This window comes from Leuciscus leuciscus, assembly GCF_965113295.1.
Source record: "Leuciscus leuciscus genome assembly, chromosome: 10".
NCBI classification, from domain to species: domain Eukaryota; kingdom Metazoa; phylum Chordata; class Actinopteri; order Cypriniformes; family Leuciscidae; genus Leuciscus; species Leuciscus leuciscus.
The window spans coordinates 24,216,239-24,244,159 of NC_138734.1; the positions used below are offsets into that span (position 1 = coordinate 24,216,239).

At 36.4% G+C, this 27,921-nt stretch overlaps 2 protein-coding genes across 2 annotated transcripts; one reads left to right on the top strand and one right to left on the bottom strand.

Annotated features, from left to right (window-relative positions):
• The first annotated feature begins 561 nt into the window (after nucleotides 1-561).
• capn5a (calpain 5a) lies at nucleotides 562-27,812 on the top strand. Its single transcript, XM_082182970.1, has 13 exons — nucleotides 562-763; nucleotides 3,300-3,472; nucleotides 7,884-8,015; nucleotides 16,388-16,596; nucleotides 16,788-16,980; nucleotides 17,375-17,568; nucleotides 19,004-19,081; nucleotides 20,820-21,015; nucleotides 21,092-21,214; nucleotides 23,078-23,274; nucleotides 23,355-23,476; nucleotides 24,601-24,737; nucleotides 26,242-27,812. Exons 2-13 carry the CDS (start codon nucleotides 3,308-3,310, stop codon nucleotides 26,422-26,424), a joined length of 1,929 nt encoding a protein of 642 aa, XP_082039096.1. The 5' UTR covers nucleotides 562-763; nucleotides 3,300-3,307; the 3' UTR covers nucleotides 26,425-27,812.
• On the bottom strand, nucleotides 8,023-16,381 carry ompa (olfactory marker protein a). Its single transcript, XM_082183116.1, has one exon. The coding sequence runs from the start codon at nucleotides 15,400-15,402 to the stop codon at nucleotides 14,779-14,781; it is 624 nt and encodes a 207-aa protein (XP_082039242.1). The 5' UTR covers nucleotides 15,403-16,381; the 3' UTR covers nucleotides 8,023-14,778.
• Nucleotides 27,813-27,921: the final 109 nt, after the last annotated feature.

Below are 27,921 nucleotides of genomic sequence, written 5' to 3' on the forward strand. Positions count from 1 at the left end.
AAGTTCCGTACACAATTACTCATCCAATATGAGTATTGTTCAATACTAGTGACTTGCGCTGAGAAAAGTAATAGACATCACGTGACAACACCTAACGTCAGCAGCGATTTTCTATTTTCCTTTTATTAAGCAATAATTATGCATCCAAATAAATTGAATAAAAACGTCCACGCTGCAAAACCTATTTTAACTGAATTTCACAGCAATTCAATCGCAATTCCACCTGCTTGTTTTTCTTTGTACAGCAATCCTCATTAAACGTTATAGCGTTTTGCCACAAGGTGGCAGCAGTAAATGTAAAGTCACCATGGTTTGCGAAACTGTTTTGTTTTGTGTTTCTTTCATTTGACGTCTTGCTTTGCTTAGCTGGATATATAAAACTGGCTATATTAAAGTGAAACTCGAAACAGAGAGTAAAAGGCAATCTTCTTTCAGAAAAGTTTGATTAGCCTAGATGTGGCTCGATACGATAATCCTTTTTCACCCTGTTTCCCCTCTGATAAATGCGGATGAGTTGCAGAAACACCCGCGATGAAGGCCCCTCCCTCACCCAGACCACAGAGAACATGAAAGACACGAGGAAATAGATACAGAAAAACACAGTCCAGTGGGTTACAGTCTCTGGAGGTTAGAGGAGAAAACTGGCTCTGAACTGTGAATGTCTCTCATCTGTGCATATGAATTAGTAAATTAAAAGAAGCATCTGTTCATTCCTCATTTGAATATCCTCAACCAGCTGGGGAAAACACGAAGAGTTTTGCAGGTAATTTAAGGAATTTAAGGTTCTTGCAACATTACGGGCTCATGTTTACTGAAATTTTTCCTTTTTCTTTTCAAATTTGTCACTTTTTGGGGGGTGTTCAAGTGGCTACACATCTCACTTCTATGCTGTGTTTTTCTCTTCTTTTAGTGCTTTTGTTGTGACATGTTTTGAGTTTGTTTGCATGTGTGTGGAATGTTGAAAAGGGGGAGGTACACCGAAACTGTCTGGAAATGAACTTGCTATTGTGATACATTTGTCAGGGTTCTATGTTCATAACAATATTAATTATTTTGTGATTTCCTGGCTTGAAAAACTCATTAATTAAATTTTGTGAGTGCAGTCTCTATAAAATATTTATCATAGGCTTATTAATGTATCCAATAATCCCTAACAACTGTCAAAACTATGGGAAACTTGATTTAGTTCTTCGTAACATTGTATTACATTTTCTCTACTGAAAATGTTACATTCCAAACATACAGATTTTTTTATTTTTTTAAACAAAAAAAAACATTGTCCCTCTAACAATGAGTTGTTTATGCATGTTCAGTCATGTTCAGTTAGTTCACAAAAAGTTAAAGTTACAATTGGTCTATGTGTTTTTATCGTATTTGACACATCAGGCTTTTACGTAGTAAGAATATGGAGGGGAAAAACACCTCAATTTTATTCAGAGGCCCAAACTGAGCAAAAATATGCATTTTGGTGCAGTTGCTGATTTCTATAAGACCAAAAAGTAAGATGAGATTCTGATGAAAGTAAGATGAATGCATATAATTTGATATGAGAATGCATTTAAATATCAGTTGTCAACTTGTCACTCTATATCTCCCAATAATTATGTCTTAAGATGATATGTAAATGCTTAGTTTTATCTGCAGTTTTTATTGTGGGGGCGAAACATATAATGCAATGCAATGCAATATGATTGAGAGATGGAAAAATAAACGTTCCTCAGAAGCCTGATGGATCATATTTGATTTTCACGATTGAACATGATTTAACAGTAAATGTTCATCTTGAAATATTAAGAGAAGAGATCCTTTAGCATTAGAGCAAGATAACATAATTTGATATATTTTTTAATGCAGTGAAACTGCCACAATATAAGTGTCCAGATACTTTCTGAGGCCTTTCAAACTGCCCATATAAATGTCACCAGTTGAAGACGCACCGCACCCTCTTTAAAAACACACCATCGCTGACTCATTCTCATGATCCTGATAGTCGAGAATGAAGAGCCATGTGTGGTGAAAGGGATTTATGTTGTGTTTGTCTTCAGAAACTAGGATCATTTGTGCTGTCAATTGGATGGTGTGGTTCCAGTCTGGATGGGTGTATGGTGTCTTAAACAGATTAATCTATGCTTCGTATCGATCTTTCCTCTCTCTCACAGTCGTGTGTAATAGTTTTACGACTGTGAGTGTTTGCAGATCCTGCAGGACGACCCCTGAGTGATAAAAAGCAGAACCATACAGTAAACTAAAGGAGGGGCCAATGGTGTTTATCAAACATTTTTTTCCCCTTTTTGGCTGTTCTGGTTTGACAGTGTGACACTGACTCATGTTTCACTGATCATGTGTCTGGTCATTATTCTGCATGAATGTTAAACAGTTTTCTGGCTGCCATGTCATTCCAAACCCATATTCTTGAGGCGAGACACTACGGCCTTAGATTTCTCTTCCATAACGTGTCTTCTTTCAGAATAGTTTAAGGAAAACATCCAAAATACACATTTAAGTGATTGTTTTATTACACTTTATCTATTTGCATTTGTAGATTTCATTTAACCCATATATTTAATGGCCGTAATTTTTGAGACCGAAATCTCTACTTCAGCAGCTTAACATACACCATAGTTTACAGGTGTATTTCTATTTATACTCTGAAGGGTTTGTTCATGTATCATTCACCTGATATGTATTTAACATTTTATTCCTAAAAACATGATATATTTTTCTTTTCTGAAAGTATTTTCTGATTTATAGAGTGATTAAAAAAAAAAACCTGTAAAAAAACTCTAATTGTAATATGTCTTCAAAATGAATTTTGTACTTGGCTTTATCCCGTGTTCATATTTCTATGCTGGACATTTATGCAATTGAGTATTTAATTAGATTAGCTCATTTGCATATTTAAACATAACAAATCAGAAAACTTGTAATACAAAACAAGTGTCTTGTACTGTGATTAATACACTGGTATATTATTGTCTTTTACACAAAATTATATGTTTGGGAGAATGTCCAAGCTTCTGGGTTTTCATTTTTGTGTTCTTTTTCCAGAGATTTGCACTGTATGCTGAGCGTCAAACTGTGTTGAATGTTATTCACGCCAGAGAAACGCATCCAGAACAGTGTGTCTACATTAGCCTTATGGGATGTTTTATAAATGACACTCATAACTCGGTTCTTGTTCTGAATTACTACCCTATTTCTTCTGAAAACAGGCAAATGTAGAAGATATTGCAGTAAAGTAATCCCAACGCCGTCAGAACATTCCTGCATTCTGATCTTGTGTCTGTGTGTCGATCCAGACTGCAGGATGTTCTCGTCAGTGAAGCCGTTTGAAGGGCAGCAGTTTTCAGCCCTGAGGAAACAGTGCCAGCAGAACAGGACTCTGTTTGAAGACCCACTCTTCCTCCCGGTGGACCAGTCGCTCTTCTATCATGGAAACCGCATTGGAAAAGTCACCTGGAAGAGACCAAAGGTATAAAGAACCTTGTTACTTCTTTTTAAATGCCTACGCCATGATTGAATAAAGGTGTTTTATATCTCCAAAGGGAGATATTTTATTTAACAGAATCCCCTTTTCAAGAACTACAATGAATGGCGCGTTTCGACTACAACACGATTTTTCCGGATCTTATGAAGTCACAATGTTACTCATTTAAATAATCCCCGCCCACGGAATGCGCAAAAAATGGTGATTTTTGCATGATTTTCAAAGTAGTCGGGTCACTGTTCTTTTCACACTGCGTGACTATCTGGGGTAACATTCAGTTGCTGCCGTTTTCACACTGCACAATGGATCAGCGACAGGAGGTTTCACACTGCACAATGGATCAGCGACAGGAGGTTTCACACTGCATGACTTTGCAAAAGAAAGAATCGCCGACAACTTCTGTCTGGTCCGCAAACTATGTTTCACAACCAAACACATATGAAATAAAGCAAGATCAAGTGTGCGTGAGACCAGAGTTCTCGCGAGACTGAAATTGTTGTTAAAAATTATAGCCTGCAAGAAGATTTGCAGCGAAAAGGAGAGAGAAAAAAAACAGATCATGCAGGAGGAAATGGTTGGGGAGACGAGGGGAGCAAGGATTGTGTGTTCTGCAAAGAGAGTTGGGGGTAAATAAATAATTTTGCAATGTGCTGCTGTTGCTGCGGGTCAAGCTAATATAAATTGAGATTTGTTTCTGTTTGATATAATTGTAAATATATCTATTAAAATACTGATATTATGGTCTATAACTCCTCCCTTTAAATTCCCGTGGTTCTGTATCTTGTCCTGTCATTGGCTGTGGGTTATCGCCGATGTAGTTTTCAATCAGAACACATTCACACAGCAGGATTTTGAATCACCAGCGATTCTTTCAAAGCGCATCTTTGATCATTCACACTGCGTGATTGTCACTCACGTGAACGACCACCGATTTGCCTATGATTTCTGGCGATGATAATTAATTAACCCTAAGGGGTCGAGGCATTTTTGCCATTTTGATGATTTCTGGCATTTGTCGGCGATCTCCTAAAACCTGTTGGCGAGCGAAAATCGGGCATAAAATTGTGTAGTGTGAACTCGGTATTAGAGAAGACAGAGACACTGTTTTTTCCACATTTCCAAAACTCATTTGTTTGACCTTCTTAAGGCTGAAGAACGTAGAGTGGTTAATTTATTTTTAAACATTTATCTGTGCGCTGCAAATTTTTTGGAGAACAGCTTGTTTTCTGTTGCTTTTGTAAGCTCTCGCTTTTGTAAGGTTGTTCACCACTCCTTAGAAAAATTAGCCATGATTTTGCAATCGATTACTGTTTGTATTAGCTTCATTTTCCGACAATTATCACGATTAAATGATGGATAACATCATATCTATAATGTATAAGAAAATTACAAACATACCACTATGAAAAGTCCTGTGAAATCCATTCTGCACTGTCCTCTTGATCGTTAACATTGTCAGGATCTGAATCGGGCTTGAATTGGTTTGAAATTGACGCCATCCTTAGTTTTTTTATATTTAGACTAGAGAAGAACTAGCAGTTATGGAGGGGCAGGACATTTCCTGAACAACTGCCAATCACAAAGGTCAGCTAACCAATCACAGCACATTTCGTATTTCAGAAGGAGGGGCTTCATCGAAATCCCTTACTTAAAGTATTACAAAAGGAATAGTTAACAAACGACACTAATTACGAAGGAATGTATCGAAAGACTTGATAATTAGTTGCCTTTAGTAACTCTTAATACACTTATCAGTTATGGCTGCTTAGATTAAACCCGTGTCCTAAATAACCTGGATGTAGTCATTAATCATATCTGAGCTCTGTGCTTATGGTAGGCGTGGCTCTTCTGGCCGTAGATCTTGTGTAACTGGACACCACTTGTAACATGCGCATTTAAACTGATGCCAGGTGTTTGTAGTTAAAACAATAACCTCTACATGCAGTCCCCTGCTCGACTCTGTTGTGAATATTATATTTAGCCAAAGATTATAATAGTTATTGTTTAGAAATGTGCCTGAGTAAAGGTTTGTGTACAAGAATAATTTCCTGTAGCTGTCATGCTGTGTGATAAATTAATCCGTTTTTTCAGCATATAAATAAATCTGAACCAGGACGTATGTAGATAAACAATGCCAGAAATGGGTGGCTTAAGGTCGTTGATAAAATCAGTTTTTATGTGCAATATTTAGTACGCTACCATTCAAGTTTGGGCTCAGTAAGATTTTTTGAAAGCGGTCTCTTCTGCTCACCCAGGCTGCATTTATTTGATCAAAAATTCAGTTGTTTTGTGTTTGAATATATTTTAAAATGTAATTTATTCCTTTGATGCAAATCTGAATTTTCTGAATATATATATATATATATATATATATATATATATAATTGTTTTTATTATAATTTTTTTACAATTTTTTAACAGAATTCTTTTGTAACTTTATAAATGTATTTACTGTCACTTTTGGTCAATTTAATACATCCTTGCTGAATAAAAGCATTAATGTCTTTCCAGAAAAACTATAACCAGATACTATAACCAACTTGCTCAGAAATTCATAGATAAGCACAATTTAAGCAAAAGCCTATAGATAAAAGGTCTTTAAGATAAATTTAGCTTAATTTCTTAATAGTACTATATGAACCTTCCCTACTGTTTTCAGTGTCTTCACAGCAGCAATTAGCTAAAGCTCATCACACAAAAACAAGCCTAAAAGACCCAGTCCATTAAAGGCTGTGGGAAAAGTCCTTTTGGCATTCCATTAACTAGTTAAATATGCATGAGGTTTTAAGTAATCCACTGAATGGATTGTCAATGTTAGACAAGCTTAAAGGTTGTTTTAGCTAGTGAGCGGCTAATGTAACCTTGTTTGCTCACTGATTTTGATCTGTAGATTTGGCTCTGGTTCATATGTGATTTATTGTTTTTTTTCTACCCATTTTATCATCCTCCAGGTGAAAATGGTGCTTCTGATGACTTAGTAAAGTAACAGTGACTCTCCTCAGCAAAGCGCATGATTTAAGGAATCATTCATGTCAGAAATACAAACGTTACACCTCAAAGTTTAATGCTAAGAATGAGCAGTTGCAAATACCACTAAACAGTCGGTCACACACACAGAGCAGTGTGTTTGCGTTTAGGGAGCATTGCTTCAGGACACTCCCTTGTTCACCGTCCGTCATGAATTACGGTGTTCTGTTCGGGCATGTGAGTGCAATGCAGTTGAACAAGTGCAATACAATCATCCGTCTACTGAAGACCTCCTGTGTCATGAACTGCAACGTTTATACTGTTTGTCGAAGCAGCCGGTGGCAAATACAGACCTAGACTCATGAATGTCACATGAAGCAGCTCTTCCTCACTGCAGCTGTTGTTTTCTTTAGCATCTGAAATAATACCGGTACTATCTGTTCTGTTTTAAAAAAAAAAAATTATATTGTGTTTATATGTGTAAATAGCATAATAATATAATAGTCATATTTATTATAATGATTATTTGTTTAGGCATATATTAGTCACATAATATAAACACCAATAAAATATTACCATTGTAATAACTAGTTAACTGTAAAAAAAAAAAAAAAAAAAAAAAAAAAATTTAAAGTATAAAATTACTTTTTTTTTTTTTTTTTTTTTTTTTTTTTTTACAGAAATACAATACTAATAGTATATCTTAAATTCATAATTTTCAGACATTTAACCATCAAAATTCTTTTTTTTTCTTCTTTTTTTTTTTGGGTGGAAAATCGTAGGGAACCATTAAAGGGATAATTCACCCAAAAATGGAAATTCTGTCATAATTTACTCACCCTCAAGTTGTTTCAAACCTGTATGAATATTTTGAATATAAGAATGTCAGTAACTAAACAGTTGATGGACCCTATTGACTTTCATAGTATTTTTTAATTTATTTTTCATCCTATGGAAGTCAATGGAGCATATCGACTGTTTGGTTACCAACATACTTCAAAATATATATTTTTTTGTGTTCAGCAGAATAAATTAATTCATACAGGTTTGGAACAACTTGAGGGTGAGTGACCGAATTTTCATTTTTGGTTGAACTATCCATTTAAAGTTTCTCCTTTGTTGGCATCAACACCTTTAGATTGCTTCAAGCTTCAACTTGTTTTTTGCGTTTCAGGAAAAAAAACTAACCTTAAACTAATCTTATAAGTGGGTGTAGTTAGTTAGTCTTAGGATGAACAGAATGCCATTTCAGCAGTACTCAAAGTTGTTGTGCCTCAATGACACTGGTTGGTTGAATTACAGGTGCTCGGTTTTCTTTTTTAATAAAAACACGCTGCCCTGCGGCTGTGGTCCTTCTGTAACTGGACTCTGTTGTATGTGTGGATATGGAGCACTGAATCATGGGAATCTCTTTGTCTCTCTATAACAGGAGCTCTGTGAAGACCCACACTTGTTTGTGAATGGAATTAGTGCCCATGACCTGCACCAGGGGCAGCTGGGAAACTGCTGGTTTGTGGCAGCGTGTTCCAGTCTAGCCTCCAGAGAAGCTCTGTGGCAGAAGGTGAGTTCATGTCATCATTGTTCCCATACTAAAAACATGCCTGAATACCATAGTTACCAATCTCTTTTAACTTGACATGGTGTCTTAAAATGTAGTGTGAGATATTGAAAAATTGTTAGAAAAAAATCAGAGTCAGCAACGCCAAGGTCACGGGTTCGATTCCTGGAAAATGCATGAATTGATCAAATGTATATCTTGAAAACAATGTAAGTCGCTTTGGATAAATGTGCATACATTCAAACTATAGCACTGACCGAATGAAAGAACCCTTGCAGAATGTTTATTTATTAGAATTGACCGTGATAGCTAATACCAATTAACCACGTTTATTTGAACTAAAATAACTCTAGTAACTAAGGTAAGGTAAGGTGAGGTACAGTATACTTTATTGTACCATAGAAAATGTTGTTTCAGGCTTAACGCCATGCATGCATACCAACATGACAAAGATGATCAAATCTTGCTGCTATTTAGTATCCTCACTGCAGATGGGACTAATGAATTCTTATGGCCGTTCAGTTACATTTTGCTACTCTGAATTATTGTTTGTAGCTATACGCTTAAAACAAAAGGTTCTAGAAGGGTGGGTTTTTGCAGCGATGCCATTGAAAAAACATTTTTGGTTCCCCATAAAACCTTTCAGGGAACGGTTCTTAAAAGAACCAAGTGTGAAGAACATTATAATCATTTAAAGGACCTTTTCCACTATAAAGGACCTTTTGTGGAATGGAAAAGGTCCATGGATGTGAAAGGTTCTTCATGGAATCGTAGATGCAAAAAAACAAACTTTATTTTTAAGAGTGTATGGTATTTTGTCTGGATTGATGGTTACTGTGATATGTTTTTAAGGATTTGAACAACTGCTCTGTAATCGTCGATATCAGCGGTTCATCTCAACGCCCACCTCCTTATCATTAGTTTGGTTAATGAATAGGTTAAATGTCCATGCAAGTTAATATTCCCTCTTGTAAGAATGAGTTCACTGATAAGCAGGATATACTAGTCAGAAGATGTGGGAAATATCATATGAGTTATATAGAGCTTATTCCAGTGCTCAAAGTGGGCCAATTCTCTGACTGCTCACAAACCCCCTGCCCCCCACCCCAAACACAATTTCAAACAACGGGGAGTACCTTGGGAGTACGGGCACTGTTTTTCCCAATCACTGGTGGTCTATGCTGTGGGAAATCATTCTCCTTCAGTCTAGACTGGCACATTTACAACCTATTCCATCGCGTTCTAGCTGGTAGTGAAACGTCATCATTGCTCGACCCCTTAGGGTTAATTATCATTGCCTGGAAAATATTACATATTTCACACTTGTTGACTTGTATTTTATCTGTCCATGGTGTGTCGTCACCGATATATACTGTTTATATTTGCTAGAATCATTAAATTGCGAGGTTTCATTACAAAATGTTTTTTTTTATTTCAAAAGAAAATCTAAATTTTCATAACAATTTTTTTTGCATAAATTCATAAACACACTTCTGTTGAAAAATTATGGCCTATGATGCACAACATTATGCCATATAATGCAAAACATAACTGATTGTTATTTTAGTATTATTATTTATGTTCTATATATGCGTCCGCATCCACAGTGAGCTCTCGGGTGAGTTTCCTGTTCGATCTGGAGTTCGGCAATGTTGTGTGGTTTCACCATTACTGTTTGCGACTCGACTCGATCATGAGGAAAGCTGACCAGGACAGGTGTCCATTTTGGAGATGTTGACGTTATAACCAATCTAATGTTCGCTGGTGATAGTGCCGTATTCGCAAACGTTGACAAAGATGCCACTGATATTCTTATGATATCGCCAGTACAGCCAAAACGTATCAACCATCAATATTGACAAAACTAAAGTCATGACAACAGATGGTTCACAAGTCCACTACCTTAATGGCATCCAAATCGAACTAGTTAGTGAATTCAAGTACCTTGGCTTGCTGGTGCAGGAAAAGACAGTGACGTCAACGGCAGAAGTCCACGGCAGAATTGGTCTAGATTATGGTCGAATGGTGCTTATGGAGGAAGCATAATGTCATAGTCAAAATAAAAATTCTTATCATACATACCAGTATTATTATAGGGATCTGAAACACGCTGCTAAAAGCAGATTTAGTGTTCCAAATGCGTTGTCTGCGATGAATACTAGGTAGTATTGTGACCGGCTTTGACATGACACCATCAGACTGAGGTGTGGGAATCAGCCAACAGTCGACGAAGAAATCCAAAAGTGCAGGGTGCTGTGGTTCGGTCACGTATGCTGAATGAATGAAAGACGTCTACCATATCGATGACTATGGCGGCAGCGGCCTGCGAACTGGAAGGTTGAACAAATGTCGCCCAAGAAAACCTGGACAAAACAGATCGAGGCTGACCTTAAAAACAAACGACTCTGCCTCTCTGATGCCAAATATAAAGCCCTTAACTGCCAAGACTGGAAAACTACAGCAGCATATTGGCTCTGGGATAAATCCCGTCCAAGTGTTTGCTAAGGGCTGTAGAGAGAAGAGAAATAAGCTATTATTGTATTTAATAATATTTTGATTATAATTTATAATTCATTTGAGATTTTTCAGTTTCATTTTAATTTTAGTTTAAGTTTTAGTTGATTTGTTTAGTTTTTTTAATATTTCTATTTAGCTTAAATTTATTTTTGTAATCAGTTTTAGTCATTTTAGTTCATACTTAATTTCTGTTAGTTGTCAAGGCAACATTTCTAATTATTGTTTTTCTAAGTTTTTAATCTAATATTTATATTTTATTGCAGCCTTTTTGTTTTTTTATTAGTTTGATTTTGAGTTTTAGTTAACATTAACAACACCGTTGTAGTTTTTAACACATTTTTACTGATGCTTCCAAAAGTTTCACAAGCCATTTTTGCAATATTAACAAAACAATCAGACATGGAGTGAATGCAATGTTAGAATGGCACAGTTTTTTAAACGTTTGTCTGTCTAACAAGTAGGGCTGCACAATATATCGAAATATCGCATATGTATATATCGCAATATGCATATCGCAACAGCTTGCAATTACGTGTCATGAACAAAAGACAAAGATAAAATCACTCACAGCTCTTGGCTGAATAACTTTAATAAGAATCAGTATATATTTAATTCATACAGTGAAAACTAAGCAGTTGTTTGTTGTTGTTTTTTTTACATTTGATTATTCAGTTTCTGTTGTTAAATAAACCTAATGTAGGCCTACCTGAAACCCTAAACCCCGTGGTTTACACTGATGTTAAAATAACACTTCCTATGCTACAGTAAAACACTGCTGTTCACTTTCAGAAGTTGTAGGGATGTTTTCTTGTCACAAAAAGAATGTGAAACATGTATTTGGTTATGTAATTTTAAATATATTTGAAAGATAATTTAAGTTTATTTTACACACTTTAAGCATTATCGTATCGCATATCGAATATCGCATTATTTAATGAGTTATCGCATATCGCATTTTTTTTCAGTATGTCATGTTTGTTTGCGTTTTATGAAACTTATGTATCATGAGAAACCTTTTTCCTGTTTTCTTGTTACTGTTTTATTTACAGTGTTCCGGTGACTCCTCTATAATGTAAGGTCATCATTTCTCACATAATGTGATCTTTCCTCATTACACTGTGTCTGCAGGTACACTGTAATCCTTACAAATTGAGCCATGGGATGTGCTTACTGAGAAAATTATGCATTATTAGGACGAGTCTTGCTTAGATTGAATGAGATCGCATTGATGGCTTGTGACTAATTGGAGACTTGGGGTTATCACCTTGGCTTGCTCTATTTTCATTTGTGTCCACACACGATGCACAGTCGTGGACAAACATCAGATCCCACGAGATGACTTGTTTGTTTCCATGTGTTACAGTTTTCCAGATCCAAATGCTTGGAAAAAGTTTTTTTTTTAAAGTACTTCCATTTACTCAAGAGCTTACAGTCGTACGTCATCCGTTGGTGTCGCTCCACGTAATTCTCATTAAAGAGCCTCAAGGGACGTCCTGCCTGTCGCTGTCACACCGCAGCGCTTGCAGTAATGCACCTTACACGGATACAGTACGCTGAGCACTAGAATCCCTCCTTGTTGTGCGTTCTATCTCTGCTAGACAAGTTGTTTCCTCCTGAGGTCTAATTACTGTCCGCTAACTCTTCCTGCGGTTCCCCTGAAGAGCCCCATCAGACACACACTCATAGATCTCATCTGGCCACACACTCATACCTAGTGAACTGCCTACCTAGGCATATAAAGGTGCTAAAGTTAGGTACGCGGTGACCTTATGTTGCAATTTAAAATCTCCTTTTGACCATATTCTAAGGCAGCATCACATCTGTGCTTAATAGAGAAAACAATCCCAGAACCCATTGCTTATTAAATTAAAAGAATTGTTGACTCTTTACTTGATGCTTTTTCAGTACCACTGTTATTTTAGTATTATTTATGTACTATTGTTATAGTTTTCTTAAACTTTTCTTAGTTTTCCTATATTTTGATATATTTTTAGTTTTTTTGTCATTTTTAATGCGCTTTTGTTTAAATGTTTTCAATATTACTACTTTATTTTTATTTCCACTGTAGTTTTATTTTACTTTTAGTTTTTATTTATTTCCTTTTAGTATTGTTATGCTTCAACTTATGCTTATTCTGGTTAGTTGCCAAGGCAGCGTTTCTAATGTTTCATGTTTTCAAAAATATATTTCATTAACAAAAATGTTTATAATAGTTTTAGTTAACAATAATAAACCTGTTTAGTACTGCATGAAATATCAATAAAACTGTCCTATTAAAATGGTTTGTTTTTGCTGTCTATTTTTATTCTTCTTAGAGTGTTGCATAGTTACCTTGCCAGCAGCCATTTCTCCCTGTAGCCCAAGACTGGTTGCCCACTGAAGCTAAGCAGGGTTGAGCCTGGTTAGTACCTTGATGGGAGACTCCTGGTTGCTTCTTGAAGAGGTGTCAGTGAGGCCAGTAGGGGGCGCTCACCCTGTGGTCTGTGTGGGTCCTAACACCCCAGTATAGTGACGGGGACACTAAACTGTCAAAAAGCACGTCCTTCGGATGAGACGTTAAACCGAGGTCCTGACTCTCTGTGGTCGCAAAGAATCCTAGGATGTTCTTCGAAAAAGAGTAGGGCCAAATTGGCCCATTGTCCTCTATACATTATCATGGCCTCCTAATCATCCCCATATATACTCATTGGCTTCATCACTCTGTCTCCTCTCCACCAATTAGCTGGTGTGGGGTGTGGCGCAATATGGCTGCCGTCCCATCATCCAGGTGGATGCTGCTGATTGGTGGTGGTTGAGGAGATTTCCCCTTCCATATGTAAAGCACTTTGAGTGCAGAGAAAAGCGCTAAATAAATGTAATAAATTATTATTATTATTATTATTATTGTTATTATAATTATTAGTAAAATGCTAACTTGGGGATAGTTCACCCATAAAAAAAAAAATTCTGTCATTTACTCACCCTCAAGTTTTTCCAAACCTGTATTACTTTCTTCTGCTAAACACAAAAGAAGATATTTTGAAGAATGTTGGTAACCAGACAGTTGATGAGCCTCATTGACTTCCATAGTATGGGAAAAAAATATGTCAGTGGGGCCCATCAACAGTTTGGTCATTTTTGGGTCATCAATTGGGATTTGAGGTCACACTTTATTTTAAGGTGAAATAGTTGTACATAGAAATAGATGAGTAATATTAACTACATACTTGTAAAGTTACGGTTAAGGTTAGGGTTTGGTTTAGGGTGAGTTAGGCTATTTGTAATTACGTATAATTCACGGTTATTACCATAGTAAGTACATGTAGTAACGTGTAACTATTTCACTTTAAAATTATATCAAAAATACTGTTTTTTTTCTTCTTTTTTTTAACCATTATTTGGAACAGAGCTATAGATGTTCACACCTGGGGAAAAAGTTTTCAAAGATTGTGAGAAATTTATGTTGACACAGTAACATTATTTCTTTGACAGGCACATTTAAATGATTTCCATTTATTGACTGCTTAGTTGCCTTGTTTCATAGCACACAGAGAACATTTTGGTGGCTGTATGTGTGAGAACCGTTATTTTGCTGGATTATTTCAATGAACCAGTTCACAAATTGAACTGAACTAGTTTGATTCTTATACAACTCACTATCCTTTCAGTTGTCAAACAAAATGTTAACGGAAACACTTGATGACGTAAAGGACTGAAGAATTGGCTTGTTGAACCGGTTCATTGAAACAAACTGTTAAAAAGAACCCGTTCATGGAAATGAGTCAGACTTCCTAGAACTAATGTGTGGCATTTGCCTGAAGGCTGGGCACATTGATTGAATGCCGATATTGATCCAGTTGTGTGGTGGTTAGTGATGGACACTGGCCGAGTCTGTCTCAGTTGACCTTCCAGTCAGATGCCTTCACCATATCAACAAAACATTCACATACAGAAACAGAATGATTGACAACACAATTTATTTGACTGTAGATTTGCTCTATAAGCATCATACTGGCATTGGTTTACATGTGCACCAGACAAAATCATCCAGCAATAGCTTTATGCATACAAACAATCTTCCTACATTTTTCTGGACTGCAGGTTAATGAAACCATCATGGAGTTCAGGAAACTACAGAGGACAAGAGCTAAAGAAATTGAATCTTTTTTTTTTTAACACAAAGGGCTTTCGTTGATTGGTAAAAGAAAAAGGTTTTTACTGACCATTACATAGAGCATCTAACCTGTCTGCGGTTTTAGGATTCGATCTGTCACTTGTTTTTGTTGAAGGTCAAAGAGCAAGAGATTTTCTCTTTCGTCGCTCCCTCCTTATAGGCGAATAGGAAATACATCACTTTCCGCACTTTCGCCAGCTCGGCTATCCTCTCTCCGAACTCCTGGATGTCTGCCTCCAGGCATTTGATGGGCAGATCGTCAGGATCTCCGGCGTTCCTCCAGAATTGGCCGATGGGCTCCAGCAGCTGCCTGGTCATCAGGTTGGTCAGGTCAGGCGTCCAGAGCTGGCAGATGCCGGTGACTGTGAAACGGCCCGTTCCTTGCAGAGTCACGTTCCAGTGGGAGAAGGTCAGCTCCTGCTCGCTGAAGTCCAGCCGGTAGACGGACTCGTACGGCAGGAGAAGCCTCTCGCCGTCCTGCCTCTTCTGACCCCTCTGCTGCAGCGACTGCACCCTCAAACGCATCACCTCCGTCAGCTGCAGGTCCTCGGTGAAGGTCAGCTCCATATCCGAACCCATGACCCGATAGTCTTCAAGTTGAGGAAGGAGCCGTCTGCTCGTGGCTTGTGTCTGTGTGCGACTGAATAAACTCTCTCCTCTTTCAACCTTCACTTTCCATCCCCACCCGCTTCTGTGGCCCCCACGGGCAAAAAGCCTCATTTAGTTGGGGACTTTATTGATTCTGCCTCACATGCTCTGAGCCTCTGGATGAGTTTTGGGAGCAGGAGGAGGAGCAAACCAACCGGAGACTCGCTGTTAGAGTTTGACGTATTGCAGCACTAGGCAACAGATGCTTGCTGCTGTTCAAAAAACTTTAAGGATTTTTTTGCAGGAGTTTTTTTGTGTGTGTGTGTGGATGGGTTAAATATACATTGGATTAACAGCATTTATTTATTTATTTACTTACTTACAATTAACCCAACATTGTCATTAACATAATGGCATCTGATCATTTTACTTTATTTTTATTCCATCGTCATACAGCAAAAATCCAAATATATAAAAGTTTTGTATTCCAATATTTTTTTAATCAGCACAAATGCAGTATAACAAGTACTATGATTTAAAAATTCTTCACTTACTGTATAATATTTTTATTGTTGTTGTTGTTGTTGTTGTTCTAGAATGAGTTTAGTTTAGTATTACGGTATTCTGAATTGTGGGGAGAAAAAAATGCCTAAAATGTACTGAAATTCAACAATTCTTAAGTGTCCTTAATTTGTGTTGTTATTATATAACTAAAAATAAAACTATTACATTTTGTTTTCTGTAATTGAAATAAGGCTAAAATATAATATTAAATGAAAAACTTACTAAAATTACTAAAAACAACTAAACTGAAAAATAAATTCCAAATATAAATGAATACTAAAATAATAATTGTATTATAATAGTAAAATAACAGTGCTTAAAATAGGGGTCATTTTTTGCCAAACAATTATTCAAGCAAAAAATTTTTATAATATTTTATTTCTTTGAAATTTGACCTGGGCATGTTCTTTCATTTGATTCACCCATAAGTTCCTGTAATTCCATGCATTTTAATGGTTTTTATTCACCATATTTTTCTGATCTACATCAGGTCTGTCAGTGTAAGGTTAAGTCGACTCCAGTTATAAAATAAACTGTATTTTGCTGTTTATAGGTTATTCCTGATTGGAAGGACCAGGAATGGGAGAAGGAGAAACCAGAGAGCTATGCTGGGATTTTTCATTTTCGGTTCTGGCGTTTTGGGGAATGGGTGGACGTCGTCATTGATGACCGACTGCCAACCGCAAATGGGCAGCTCATCTACTGCCACTCCAACGACAGTAATGAGTTCTGGAGTGCTCTGGTGGAGAAAGCCTATGCCAAGTAAGTACCACGACGACCAGTATAAACAGAAAGAAAAATGCCTTATTGAATGAAGCTAGTAGACACTTGGAGGGATATATCAGATATAGGTTGATGATGATGATGATAATAATAAGAAATGTTTCATATTAGTATGTTTCAATGATGTCCTTCACTAAACTGGTTCGTTTATCTGATCCCTCATTTATCAGGTTATGTGGTTGTTATGAGGCTTTGGATGGTGGCAACACAGGTGATGCTCTGGTGGATTTCACTGGCGGTGTATCCGAGCCCATGGATCTACTGGAAGGGAAGTTTAACCAGGAGGAAGAGGCCCGTCATCAGCTGTTCGAGCGGGTTCTGAAGGTCCACAACAGAGGAGGCCTGATCAGCTGCTCCATTAAAGTGAGTTTGATGTCAAGTTGCATGCATTTGTGTTTCATGCAATAAGAAATGTCATTAGCGTCTTTTATTGCACTAGTCATATTGGAATATGCATGTTTCGTGACTATACTTTTCAATACAGTGTTTATTTTATTGTTTATTCTGTTGTAATGTCCTGCTTCATAGACGTCCATTATATGTGCGTTACTGTAAACACAATTTCTATTTATTATTTTTATTTTCTTCAAAATGGGTAATCAACAGCATGCCACAGGTGCTTTACACAGAGTTTAACTTTCATTTAAAGCTTTTTTAATTAGTATGCAATGGCCAATTAAAGTTCAGCTCATTGACTCATACTGAAACTCCTCATAAAACAAATGCATTTGTGTTTAATGGATTCTCTTTTCTGTAGGCGACCACTCAGGCGGACATGGAGGCCCGTTTAGACTGCGGCCTGGTCAAAGGTCACGCGTATGCTGTAACTGACGTGCGTAAGGTACGTCTGGGCACCGGCTTCCTGGCCTTCTTCAAATCAGAGAAGCTCTCCATGATCCGTATGAGGAACCCGTGGGGTCAGAGAGAGTGGAATGGAGCTTGGAGCGACAGGTTTGTGAACATCTGCAAGCTGTTAGTGTGTGGGTTATCGTTAATGCAGACGGTACACATTTAAGCATTTCTGCATGATGTTCCAGCATAAATTTGCACAACTACAGGAGACTAAATTCATTACAGTGTTTTCTGCATTTGAACTGTCAGCGTTGTTTGTGCAATAGGAAAGGGGACTTGGCCTTATTTTTAGCTGGTATTTTCCCTGGCCTTCCTTGATGTAAATAGTTTGATTTGCGACTAGAAGCACTTCAAATGATCATCTAAACAAATTTCCCATTTGGTAGAAAGCATTTGCCTAATACTAACATTTCCTAAACAATTAGGAAGAGAAATGATTTAAATCAAAACATGCTTCATAAATGAAAAAGGATTAAAGTATAAACGTTATTGTGCACAATGCATAATGCACATGCAACCATGAAAAAAAAAAAGATGCAATGGAAAAAACAGGAAATATGCTGACACAGAGACGCTTTGTTTCAAACCAACGATTGTGAATGTTTTAAATGCTCTGTGTGTTTTTGTGCTCATGCTGCCTCCTACTGGAGGACAAACTGAACATCAGGTGTCGTATTCAGTATTGTAAAGGTGCACTAAATCATTTTTTGTTCATGCAAATACAGCAATTGTCTTTGAGTTCATTCTGATCGTGTTCACTTTGCAAGATTTTGGGAGTGAAAATCAGATTTAAATGTGAGAGAGAATGCCCTAAATCAGGGGTCTTCAACCAAAAACCACTTGTTGGACAGAAAGACCGTGCTGGGACCTTATAACATACATTTAGTTCCATATTAATGTATTTACATACTTTTTTTTAATCATACTTACATTGCCAATCCATTAAAATAATTATATTTTAATGTAGTACAGAGTCATATTGTTCATTAAATTTAAGTTACTAATTACATTTTTATGTGGGAGGGACAATCAATCATACATTTGAAGGAAACCTAATTTTTACATTTGTAATACAGTATTTGACAAAGCCCCGCACATGATATGCAGACAATTTTGTAGCCACGAATTAAGAATTTGTTTCCATGATTTATTAATTTGTTCCCTCGTTTCAGGAAATCGTGGCCACGTTGTACTAATTTGTTTCCTCGTTTCTAAAACAAGGGAACAAATTAATTAAATGAATTATTAATTTGTGGCCATGATATACATTTTTTTCCTTGTATGTCATCTGTGGGGATTTTTCTTTAATGCATATTTTTTTAAAAATTCACCAAATTAATCTGGGATCGAAATCAAAGCAAAAATGCAAAAGCAAACATTTTCAGTTACCAGAGCCATTTGCGAAATGCGTTGTTAGCAGGCATATTTGTCAATTTTATTATTATTATTCTTTATTACAGTGGAAATTGAATTACCACACTATAATGTTGTTGTTTTTTTCTGAATCCATTTCTGTTTGTCTCTGAATCTGTAGCTCAGAAGAGTGGAAGAGAGTCAGTAAGGGTGAGCGAGAGCGGTTGGGTGTGACCGTGGAGGATGATGGCGAGTTCTGGTGAGATTAATATCTTGACAGGTTTTGCTGTGTTTCAGGACTTTGTGCATTAAAATTGTGAAGGACTATCAGAAAATCTGTTAAACAAAGGAATATTCTGATCAAATCCAACTTAAGCTCCGTCTGTGACATGGTGTCGATAACCACAGAAAATAATTTTGCGTCTTTCAGCTTGTCAGTAGAGCGTTAAAAAAGGGTTTAAAAGCAGAAATGTGAAGCTTGTATTTGGTTAAAGCGCTTATACTAATTCTTTGGTGCAAAAATAAATGTTATCATCCTGTTCTGGCATCTTTGCACGCATCATATGAAAGTTACTGGGTTTACATGGTAAACATGGTTTACACAGGAGCACTGAAATTTTTTACGTTACATGTTGCATTGCATGTAACTTTTCACACAAAGTTAGTTTTATTGCATTATTCATATTTGAACGTGCATAACGTTTTGCGACTATACTTTTCAAAATAGTGTGTATTTTATTGTTTATTGTGTTGAAATATCCCATTTAATTTATTAAATTACACATTTTTCTGTAATTAATCGCGATTAAGCACACCTAACATTAAAGTTTTCAATATTTTTTTATATTGTAATAATTTCACATTTAATCTCCAAATAATGTAGAAACAACATAAAGACAGTTTAATGGCATTTTTTTTATGAACAAAGGTCAGTATCACCGATACCAATACTGCTACTGATGGTCTCTATGAAATATGAAATTCCCCCCTCAATTTTAGCCATTATAAGCATTCAGCATTACAGTATAATTAAAAGCTATCAATTTTAACATTTTATTAGGCTTTTAAAGAATATAATAACTTTGAACGTTTTTAAGTGGACTTAAAATAATCTTCACATAAACCCTTTATAATAAATGTCACATTTACTTGTGCCCTTCAATATATCAGGGCTGAATTTTTTTCTGTTGACTCAGTCAGACTGGTTCAGATTTTGATTTGCGCTTGTTTTCATTGTTTTTGAGCCATATAACCTTGTAAACAGTGCTTTTAAGATTTTCAGGTAGGTCTAACATATAGGATATATACAGAAATTGAATAAAGTTATCAAACACTTAACAGTTTTTACTGCATAAATTATAAATTAAATATAGATTAATCCTTATTAAAGCTACAAAAGTTATTCAGTCAAGAGCAGTGAGTAATTTTCTCTTTTATCCTTAATGACTGACAGAAGTGGGTTTATTAGGCTGCTGTCCCTTTAAGACCTGACGCACATGACTCTGATCTGATACGCATCCCATTTTCTCACAACTCTTTACGTTCATTTAAGACTTCATTCAGCTAATTTAACACTGTGCTTATAAGGAGACTTGACATAATGGGCATTGTTGTGTGTTTTTGTCCGTTCAAGCGCTGTCTGAAGCTGCTTTCTGTGCTCACGAGTGTGTGTGTGTGTGTGTGTCACACAGACAGGAGATTCTCAGACGCGCGCCAGTACCGCACTGGTTAATTTAGCCTAAATTAAATTCATTTTATTTCCAAAATAGATAAGTTGATATTTTCTGTGGTAATCAACCGCATGCTGTACTGCTTATTGTTTAACTTTCATTTAAAGCTGAATTTTATGTATGTAAAGTATGCAATCAAGCCTTTTATTTTAGAATCAACTCGTGGACTTAAACTGAAACTCCTCAAAACTCTTCAGTATTGTCATTGTCTTGTTATTGATGGTCTTTTTTTATCGTACTGCTGTGTCTTAATCTTTCCTCTCTCAGGATGGATTTTGATGATTTCTGTAAGTATTTCACCGACCTGATTCTGTGCCGCTTGATTAATACGTCGTACTTGAGCATCCACAAGACCTGGGATGAGGAAGTGATGCGAGGCTCCTGGAGTCGCCACGACGACCCTTTAAGGAACCGATGTGGAGGCTGCGTTAACCACAAAGCCACGTTCCTCCAGAACCCACAGGTGCGACACTCATTCATAAGTGCGTGTTTGTGGTGTAGATGTGTCGTGTACTGAAGAGCGTCACTGTGTTTTTCAGTACGTGTTTGACGTGACGAAGCCAGAGGATGAAGTTTTGATCTGCCTACAGCAGCAGGACAAGAGAACTCGATCCAAAGAAGGGAAAGGAGAGAACGTGGCCATCGGCTTTGATATCCAAAAAGTATGTCAAGTCCCCTTTATTTGTATAGCACTTTAAATACACATTATTTCAAAGCAGCTTCATAACAGTCATAAACCGGAAAAGATCCGAATTAATGGCAAATTCAAAATCTGCCATAAAGCAACTCTAAAAAGACATTAGTGTCATCATTCAAGTTGAGTCAGTGCAAAGTTGAATCTATTCAGTTCAATAACATTGTAAAGTTCATCAATTATGAAATGAGTTCAATTCAGCTATAAGCAGCTCTACAGAAGACAATGTCATTATTTGACTCGAGTCTGTTCAATAGCTATTTTATGCACATTTTGGGATATTGCATAAAAAACGCTGGATAGAAACACCAATATGTGCATACATTTTAAAAATGTGCATAAAAAATTTATGTAATGGAAACACAATTACTGAATAAATCCCTCGATGTGCAACATACTCAAAGGACTCAACAGAGGATGTGATTGGATAACTAGACTAATTAGCGGACCAATCGCATCGCACAGCATCTCAAATGTTGGTTTGGTCGTTCTGAAATGCATGAGTCAGTCTGTCATCAAAATGATTTGGTATAATGACTTCCCAGAAGCCTCTCACATGATTGCATTCCCAAAAAACAGGCATCCAACTGCAAGATAACATGACAGAGATTATTGCATTGCATTATTGACAGAGACGCAAATAATGAATGATGTACACACAGTGTACACAGTGGCTTTCCCAACTGCAGCAACTTAAAAAACATTTATTACAGATATTTTGTGTCAGTTTCCCAGGAAGTGATGATTTTGTTCTCTTGAACACATTTGATGGAAACGGTGCTTTAGTCACAAATGTTTTATGCAATATTCTAATTTTGCACACGTTAAATTGGCAACTTTGGATGGAAACAATGTTCGATTCAGTTCAATAACAGTGTTGATATTGCAAAATTAGGCCATGTCCACACTAATACGTTTTCGTTTGAAAACGCATCTTTTTCTCTCTGTTTTGGCCTTCCGTCCACACTGAGACGGCGTTTTTATTAATGAAAACGAAGCTTTTTGAAAACGCACTCCAAAGCGTATACATTTGAAAACGCCGTTTTTGCGTCGTAGTGTGGACTGTGAAACCGGAGGGATTTAAAAACGATGACGTAAATTTAGTCATGTGACGCATATTGTACCAATAGATATTCATCTTTATACCAGTATTGTGCCTGTTATGTGCTATTCACTTTCACACTGTTGCTAAAAAATATTCTACATTGCACACTCTTCATATCACAGTCCTGCAAAGATGACAGAATTTAGCCTACTCACATTTGCTGTCCTGCGGTGATACATGAGAGCAGTCGCGTTTTAGACCAAACATATGGTGTCTGCGTGCGACCTGGACGCATCTGTGAATGGTGAGATATTTTACTAAATAAAATTATCCTGTCAGAAGAATTGCGCGATAACTTCATTATTTATTTTTCCATCTGAATCATATCAGTGAGCTTTTGTGGGGTTTTACACATGCGCAATAAAGGTGAATTTAGCGTTTTCAGGCGTTTTTCAAAAGTTTCTCATCCACACTGAAACGTCCGAAAACGCTAGTGTGGACGGAGAGCGTTTCTAAACGAAAACGCCGTTTTCAAATGTATCCGGATTAATGTAGTGTCATCATTCAGCTCAATTCAGTTTTCAAAGTTTTGTTCTCACCCAAATGTGTCAGTGCAGTTAAATCGATAATTTTACTGAATTCAAAGTCTTTAACAACTTTAACTAAGCAAGCCGAAAGGTGACATTGGCAAGGAATCCAAACTCCATCAGGTGACAGAAATGGAGAAAAAACGTTGGGAGTATGCACACATGCACACCTGTTTGAGCGAGATGTGTTCTCTGATAGGTGGAGCTCAACCGGACGTACCGCATGCACAGCATTCAGAAGACGGTGGGCAGCTCCATCTACATTAACTCCCGCAGCGTCTTTCTGCGCAAGGACCTGAAGGAGGGCCGTTATGTCATCATTCCGACGACCTTTGAACCCTACCTGCAGGGAGACTTCCTGTTGCGTATCTTCACGGATGTACCTTCCGCCTGCAAGTAATACTGGTATATTGGACATTATTTTCTTTTTTCATTATGAATAATGAATGCATCGATGAAGATTGTGTGGTTTTAAGGGAGCTGACGGAAGACGAGCCGCCCCAGACGTGTTGGACGGGGTGTTGTGGGTATCCAAAGCTGGTCACACAGGTGCACGTCCACAGAGCAGACGGACTCAAGGCTCAGGACGCAGATGGATGTAAGTCATGTCATGTTCTCTTTTTACACAATACACCTTATAGAAATGCTCTGGATAAGAGTGTCTTCCAAATATCGTAAAGAGATCAAATATGATAGTTCTGAACAAATCAAGCATGTTCATGATACATGTAAGAACAACTAAGTTGTATAAAATTGGGGGGATGGTGGGTGGTCTAGTTCAAAATGCATGTGCCAAGTTTTTAGGAGAATGGTATTTTTTTATTTTTTTTATTATTCATATTTGTTATTATATGCACTTGACATTTTTACACATTAAATAAAAAAAGGCTTGTAAATGTTTTAAACATTTTTCAAGCATGTTTGCTTTGAAGCAAATTGCAAGGACTACAGCAAAGCAAATGTGTACTTCAGTGGTGGGAGTGAAAGTTTGGAATTTTCTGCAGAATGAACTAAAGCAATGTAAAAATATATTTGAGTTTAAAAAAAGATTTAAAGAGAAAACAATGGATTTGTATGAACACTTATAGAAATTGATGATGATGATGATGATGGTTGTGATCATGGTTTGCTTTTGCTTTGGATGAATATTTATAGAAATTGATGGTGATGATGATGGTTGTGATTATGGTTTGCTTTTGCTTTGGAATCTGTTTCAGGTTGATGTTTTGGTTTCTAGTTTGTTTCATTTGTTATCGTTATGCATTGGCGGGGATTTGATATGTTGAGTTTTTTTTTTTTTTGAGGGGGCAGGAAATATAAGATATTCTTCACCCTGCCTCCTTTTCATCATGGTTTTATAAATTATATATATGAGGATGATGAAGTATTGTACTTTTATTGTATTTATGCGATTTTAATTGAACAAATCTTGAGATACCATAAAATACTAAATTATCTGATATTTTAAGAAACTTTGAGACGGTCATAAGACTCTACAGCTGTGTTCTCTGTCATTTCCTATTTCAGGATTTGCATGTCACATGACAACTCAATGCCAAACTACTTTTACTACTATATTTCTTTGAAAAATGTTTAGCTTTTAATAAGACAGTTACCAATATGTGTATAATTGAAAATAAGTGCATTCAGATCTTGTATTTGTGAATAAATTGACCCAGTAGTTTGATGTTTTTGAATGGCTGAGTTTTCCTGTTGTTTCAGCGTCTGATCCGTACGTCATCATCAGCTGTGAGGGAGAGAAGGTTCGTTCTACGGTGCACAAAGACACACAGAGCCCAGACTTTGACGTGAAGGCTGTTTTCTACCGGAAGAAGCCGAAAGAGCCGATCTGCATTCAGGTGACAGTCTTTTAGGAATCAGTTGTATCTGTTTCCATCCACAAAATTCCATTGCGCAAAATTGGAATATCGCATAAAACATTTGCAAATAAAGCACCGTTTCCATCCCATCTGTTTAAAAGAACAAAACTTCCTGGGAAATCAGAGCAAAATATCTAATAAAAATGGAAGTTGCTGCAATCGGGAATGCCACTGTGGCTTTTTCCCCCTATACATCATAAATACGCAATAAATGCTACAGGGCTGGTCCAAATATACGTTTTTTGAGGAGGGACATTTTTTTATTTTTTTATAAACGAGGCTCAAATATCCATTTTGTAACAGACACGCGTGTTTATTTGAGCACTTCCGTCAATGAAACAATTAACACACTAAAGCATGTAAAGCATTGAAATAAATAATGGTAACTTAAATAATATAATAAAGTTAAATATTTAAAAAAGCTTAAATTTATGGGCTCATGCACAACTCTTTCGTCATGAATCAAAATGTTTCCATGGCTGCGATGTAACATTGCTAACCTATTCTTTATTTTGTAAACAAAGCTTTGTGCTTCACTCGTGTCATAATATTCATGTAAAATGGTTAAACAGCATTCACATACAAAAAAAAATGTGTTTTGGCGGACCACCGCCGTTGCTACTCTGCCACTGCGGTGGTGTGGTTGTCAAGTTTACCGGCACAGCCCTAAATAACGAAAAAGGCTTATACATTTTGTTTCTATTATTCTATTTTCCCCTATTTCAAAGCAACGCAGCTTAACCCAAAATACAAGCTCATGCACACTCTCTAGACAGAGAATACTGCAGTTGTAGGGAACACTTTAGTTGGCTTAGAAGAAGCAAATATATGTATTACGTATAACGAGGTTGGGTTCCTTCAACTGTCCATCCTTATAAAAACGGCTAGGCTATATAAGATAATTGTAAAAAGAGTATTGTATTTCGCCAGATTTTATAGTGTAAACATTGAAGCGCATGAGAACTGTTTCGAGGGGGATGCCAGGTGTCCGGAAAAAAACAACAAATAAAAAAACGAATATTCGAATCCCAAAATTGAAAATCAAATACCAACCCACTGAACGAATATTCGGGTCCAGCCCTAAAATGCTCTCATGTTATATTGTTTACATGCTTGGTGTTTGGGAATGCAATCGTGTAAGACCATTCTGGGTATTTGAATGCGCATTAAAGGGATTTATTCGGTAATCATGTTTCCATCATATTTTATGCGCATGTCATCTTATTGTATAAAAAAATTATCTGCCTCAATTGAGCCCATATATTTTTTTTATCTGCATTTTTACAATTTATTTGCATCTTGCCGTTTCTATCCAGCGTTTGTGATATCCCAAAATTCAAATAAAAATAGATGGATGGAAACATAACTGTTGTCTATTTTCTAACTATTGTCATAACTATTGTCATGATAAATGGAGTTTCCCTCCTCTGTAATCTGCCTGTTATTCTCAAGTCTTTGTTTAACTTTCTGTTGTGTCTGTCAGATCTACAACAAGAACCTTCTGAAGGACTCGTTCATGGGTCAGGCGACCTTGAGTGGTGACCTTTCTGACCTGCAGCAGCTTCACACACTTCACCTGCGGGACAAAGGAAACCGACAGAACAATGACCTCTCGGGTCTCGTCTCGGTGAGCCTCAGTACCAGCGACGTCCTGACCAACATCTGACGTCGCTCACGGTCACGCTGTTCCTGTGGTACTTTATCTGGTGTATTACACATGTATTTACAGTCATTTTTTTTCTTTTGGGAATGTTTCTTGGAAGGAAAATGTACTTGTTTACAAGCACTTTTTACACCTTAAAGCTGTCATTTCCTGGTATTAGGTGCTTCCTATTGTGTTTGTCTTGGAAATATATATATATATATATCGGATATTATAGGACATGCATCCATCACTATATGAAATAGCATGCTGTATATGCATTTATCTAATTCCTCTCGCCACTATTCAGGTAAGGTAGTGCAGATATGTAGTAATGAATTTCAGTTTCATATTTGTATAACATAATTTGGCCAAACAATCAGTAATGGAAGGTAAAGGACTTTTTTCTGTTTAATCTCTGTTTACACTAAATGTTTAAATATGGAGGGCATTCCTTTTTATGTATTTTTCTCCTTTAAATATTCGCCATAATCTAGTGTTGATTTTTTTATGAACCTGTGCCAAGTTTGTCATGCTTTTGTGAGGTGCAGCATTTCTCCAAATGATGTAGTGTTTTATCAGGTGTTTTCATGTGTTTACCAGCATCCAGGATTCCTTTGTTTAACATGGTCTTCGAAGTAAAGGTATCAGACAGACATGTGAAAATATCCCTGTTTAAGGAAAAGCTAATGTATAATACATAAAAATCTGTTATAGAGCCATACAGCTGTTCTATATGATTTTAAACATTAAATATAAATATTCTACTATAAATATTGTTTACTATATGATATGTTATCCACCCCTTGAGAGGTTATCTACACAGTGTAAAGACCAATTATAGCCACCAGGTGTCAGTCTGTCATCAGAAAGTGAGTAGCACGTCACTTAGGTTGTGGGGTTTTGCCTTTTTTTAAATTATTTGTGTTTCAAATGGTAACATGCTAAACTAATGTACTTGTGTTTTAATATATATATATATATATATATATATATATATATATATTATATAAATATTTAGATGTGGTCATTTTCTACCTCTTCACACACTAAATGATAGTCATAAACAAACTTCAAAAAATAAATAATGTCATCATCAAGCCAAATTCAAAAATTATCCTCTGTTTTTTTTTTTCCTTTGATACAAAATGCCAAGACACTTTTTACATCTGTGCCATTTTACAATCACTATGAATTATTTTCATTTCATGTCTTAAGTTTTACAGTTTCTTTCCGTGCAGTGCCTGTTGTTGTTTACAGATGAATAGATGTGCCTTATCAGAACGGGTAAAATAGCCAAAGAAATCTTGATCATATTCTGTGAAAATTGTAGTTGATTTTAGTTTTTTTGTATATTTTGACTGATTTTCTCACTATTTCACAAAATGAAATAAAGTTTAATTGAATGTTCAGTTATTTGCCTGTAATTCTTTTTCTTGCACAAGTTTTGAACAGGGTTCCCATGATCAAATTCAACTGAAAATGCAATTTTTAATCACTTCTGCAGTCTCAAAATTATTC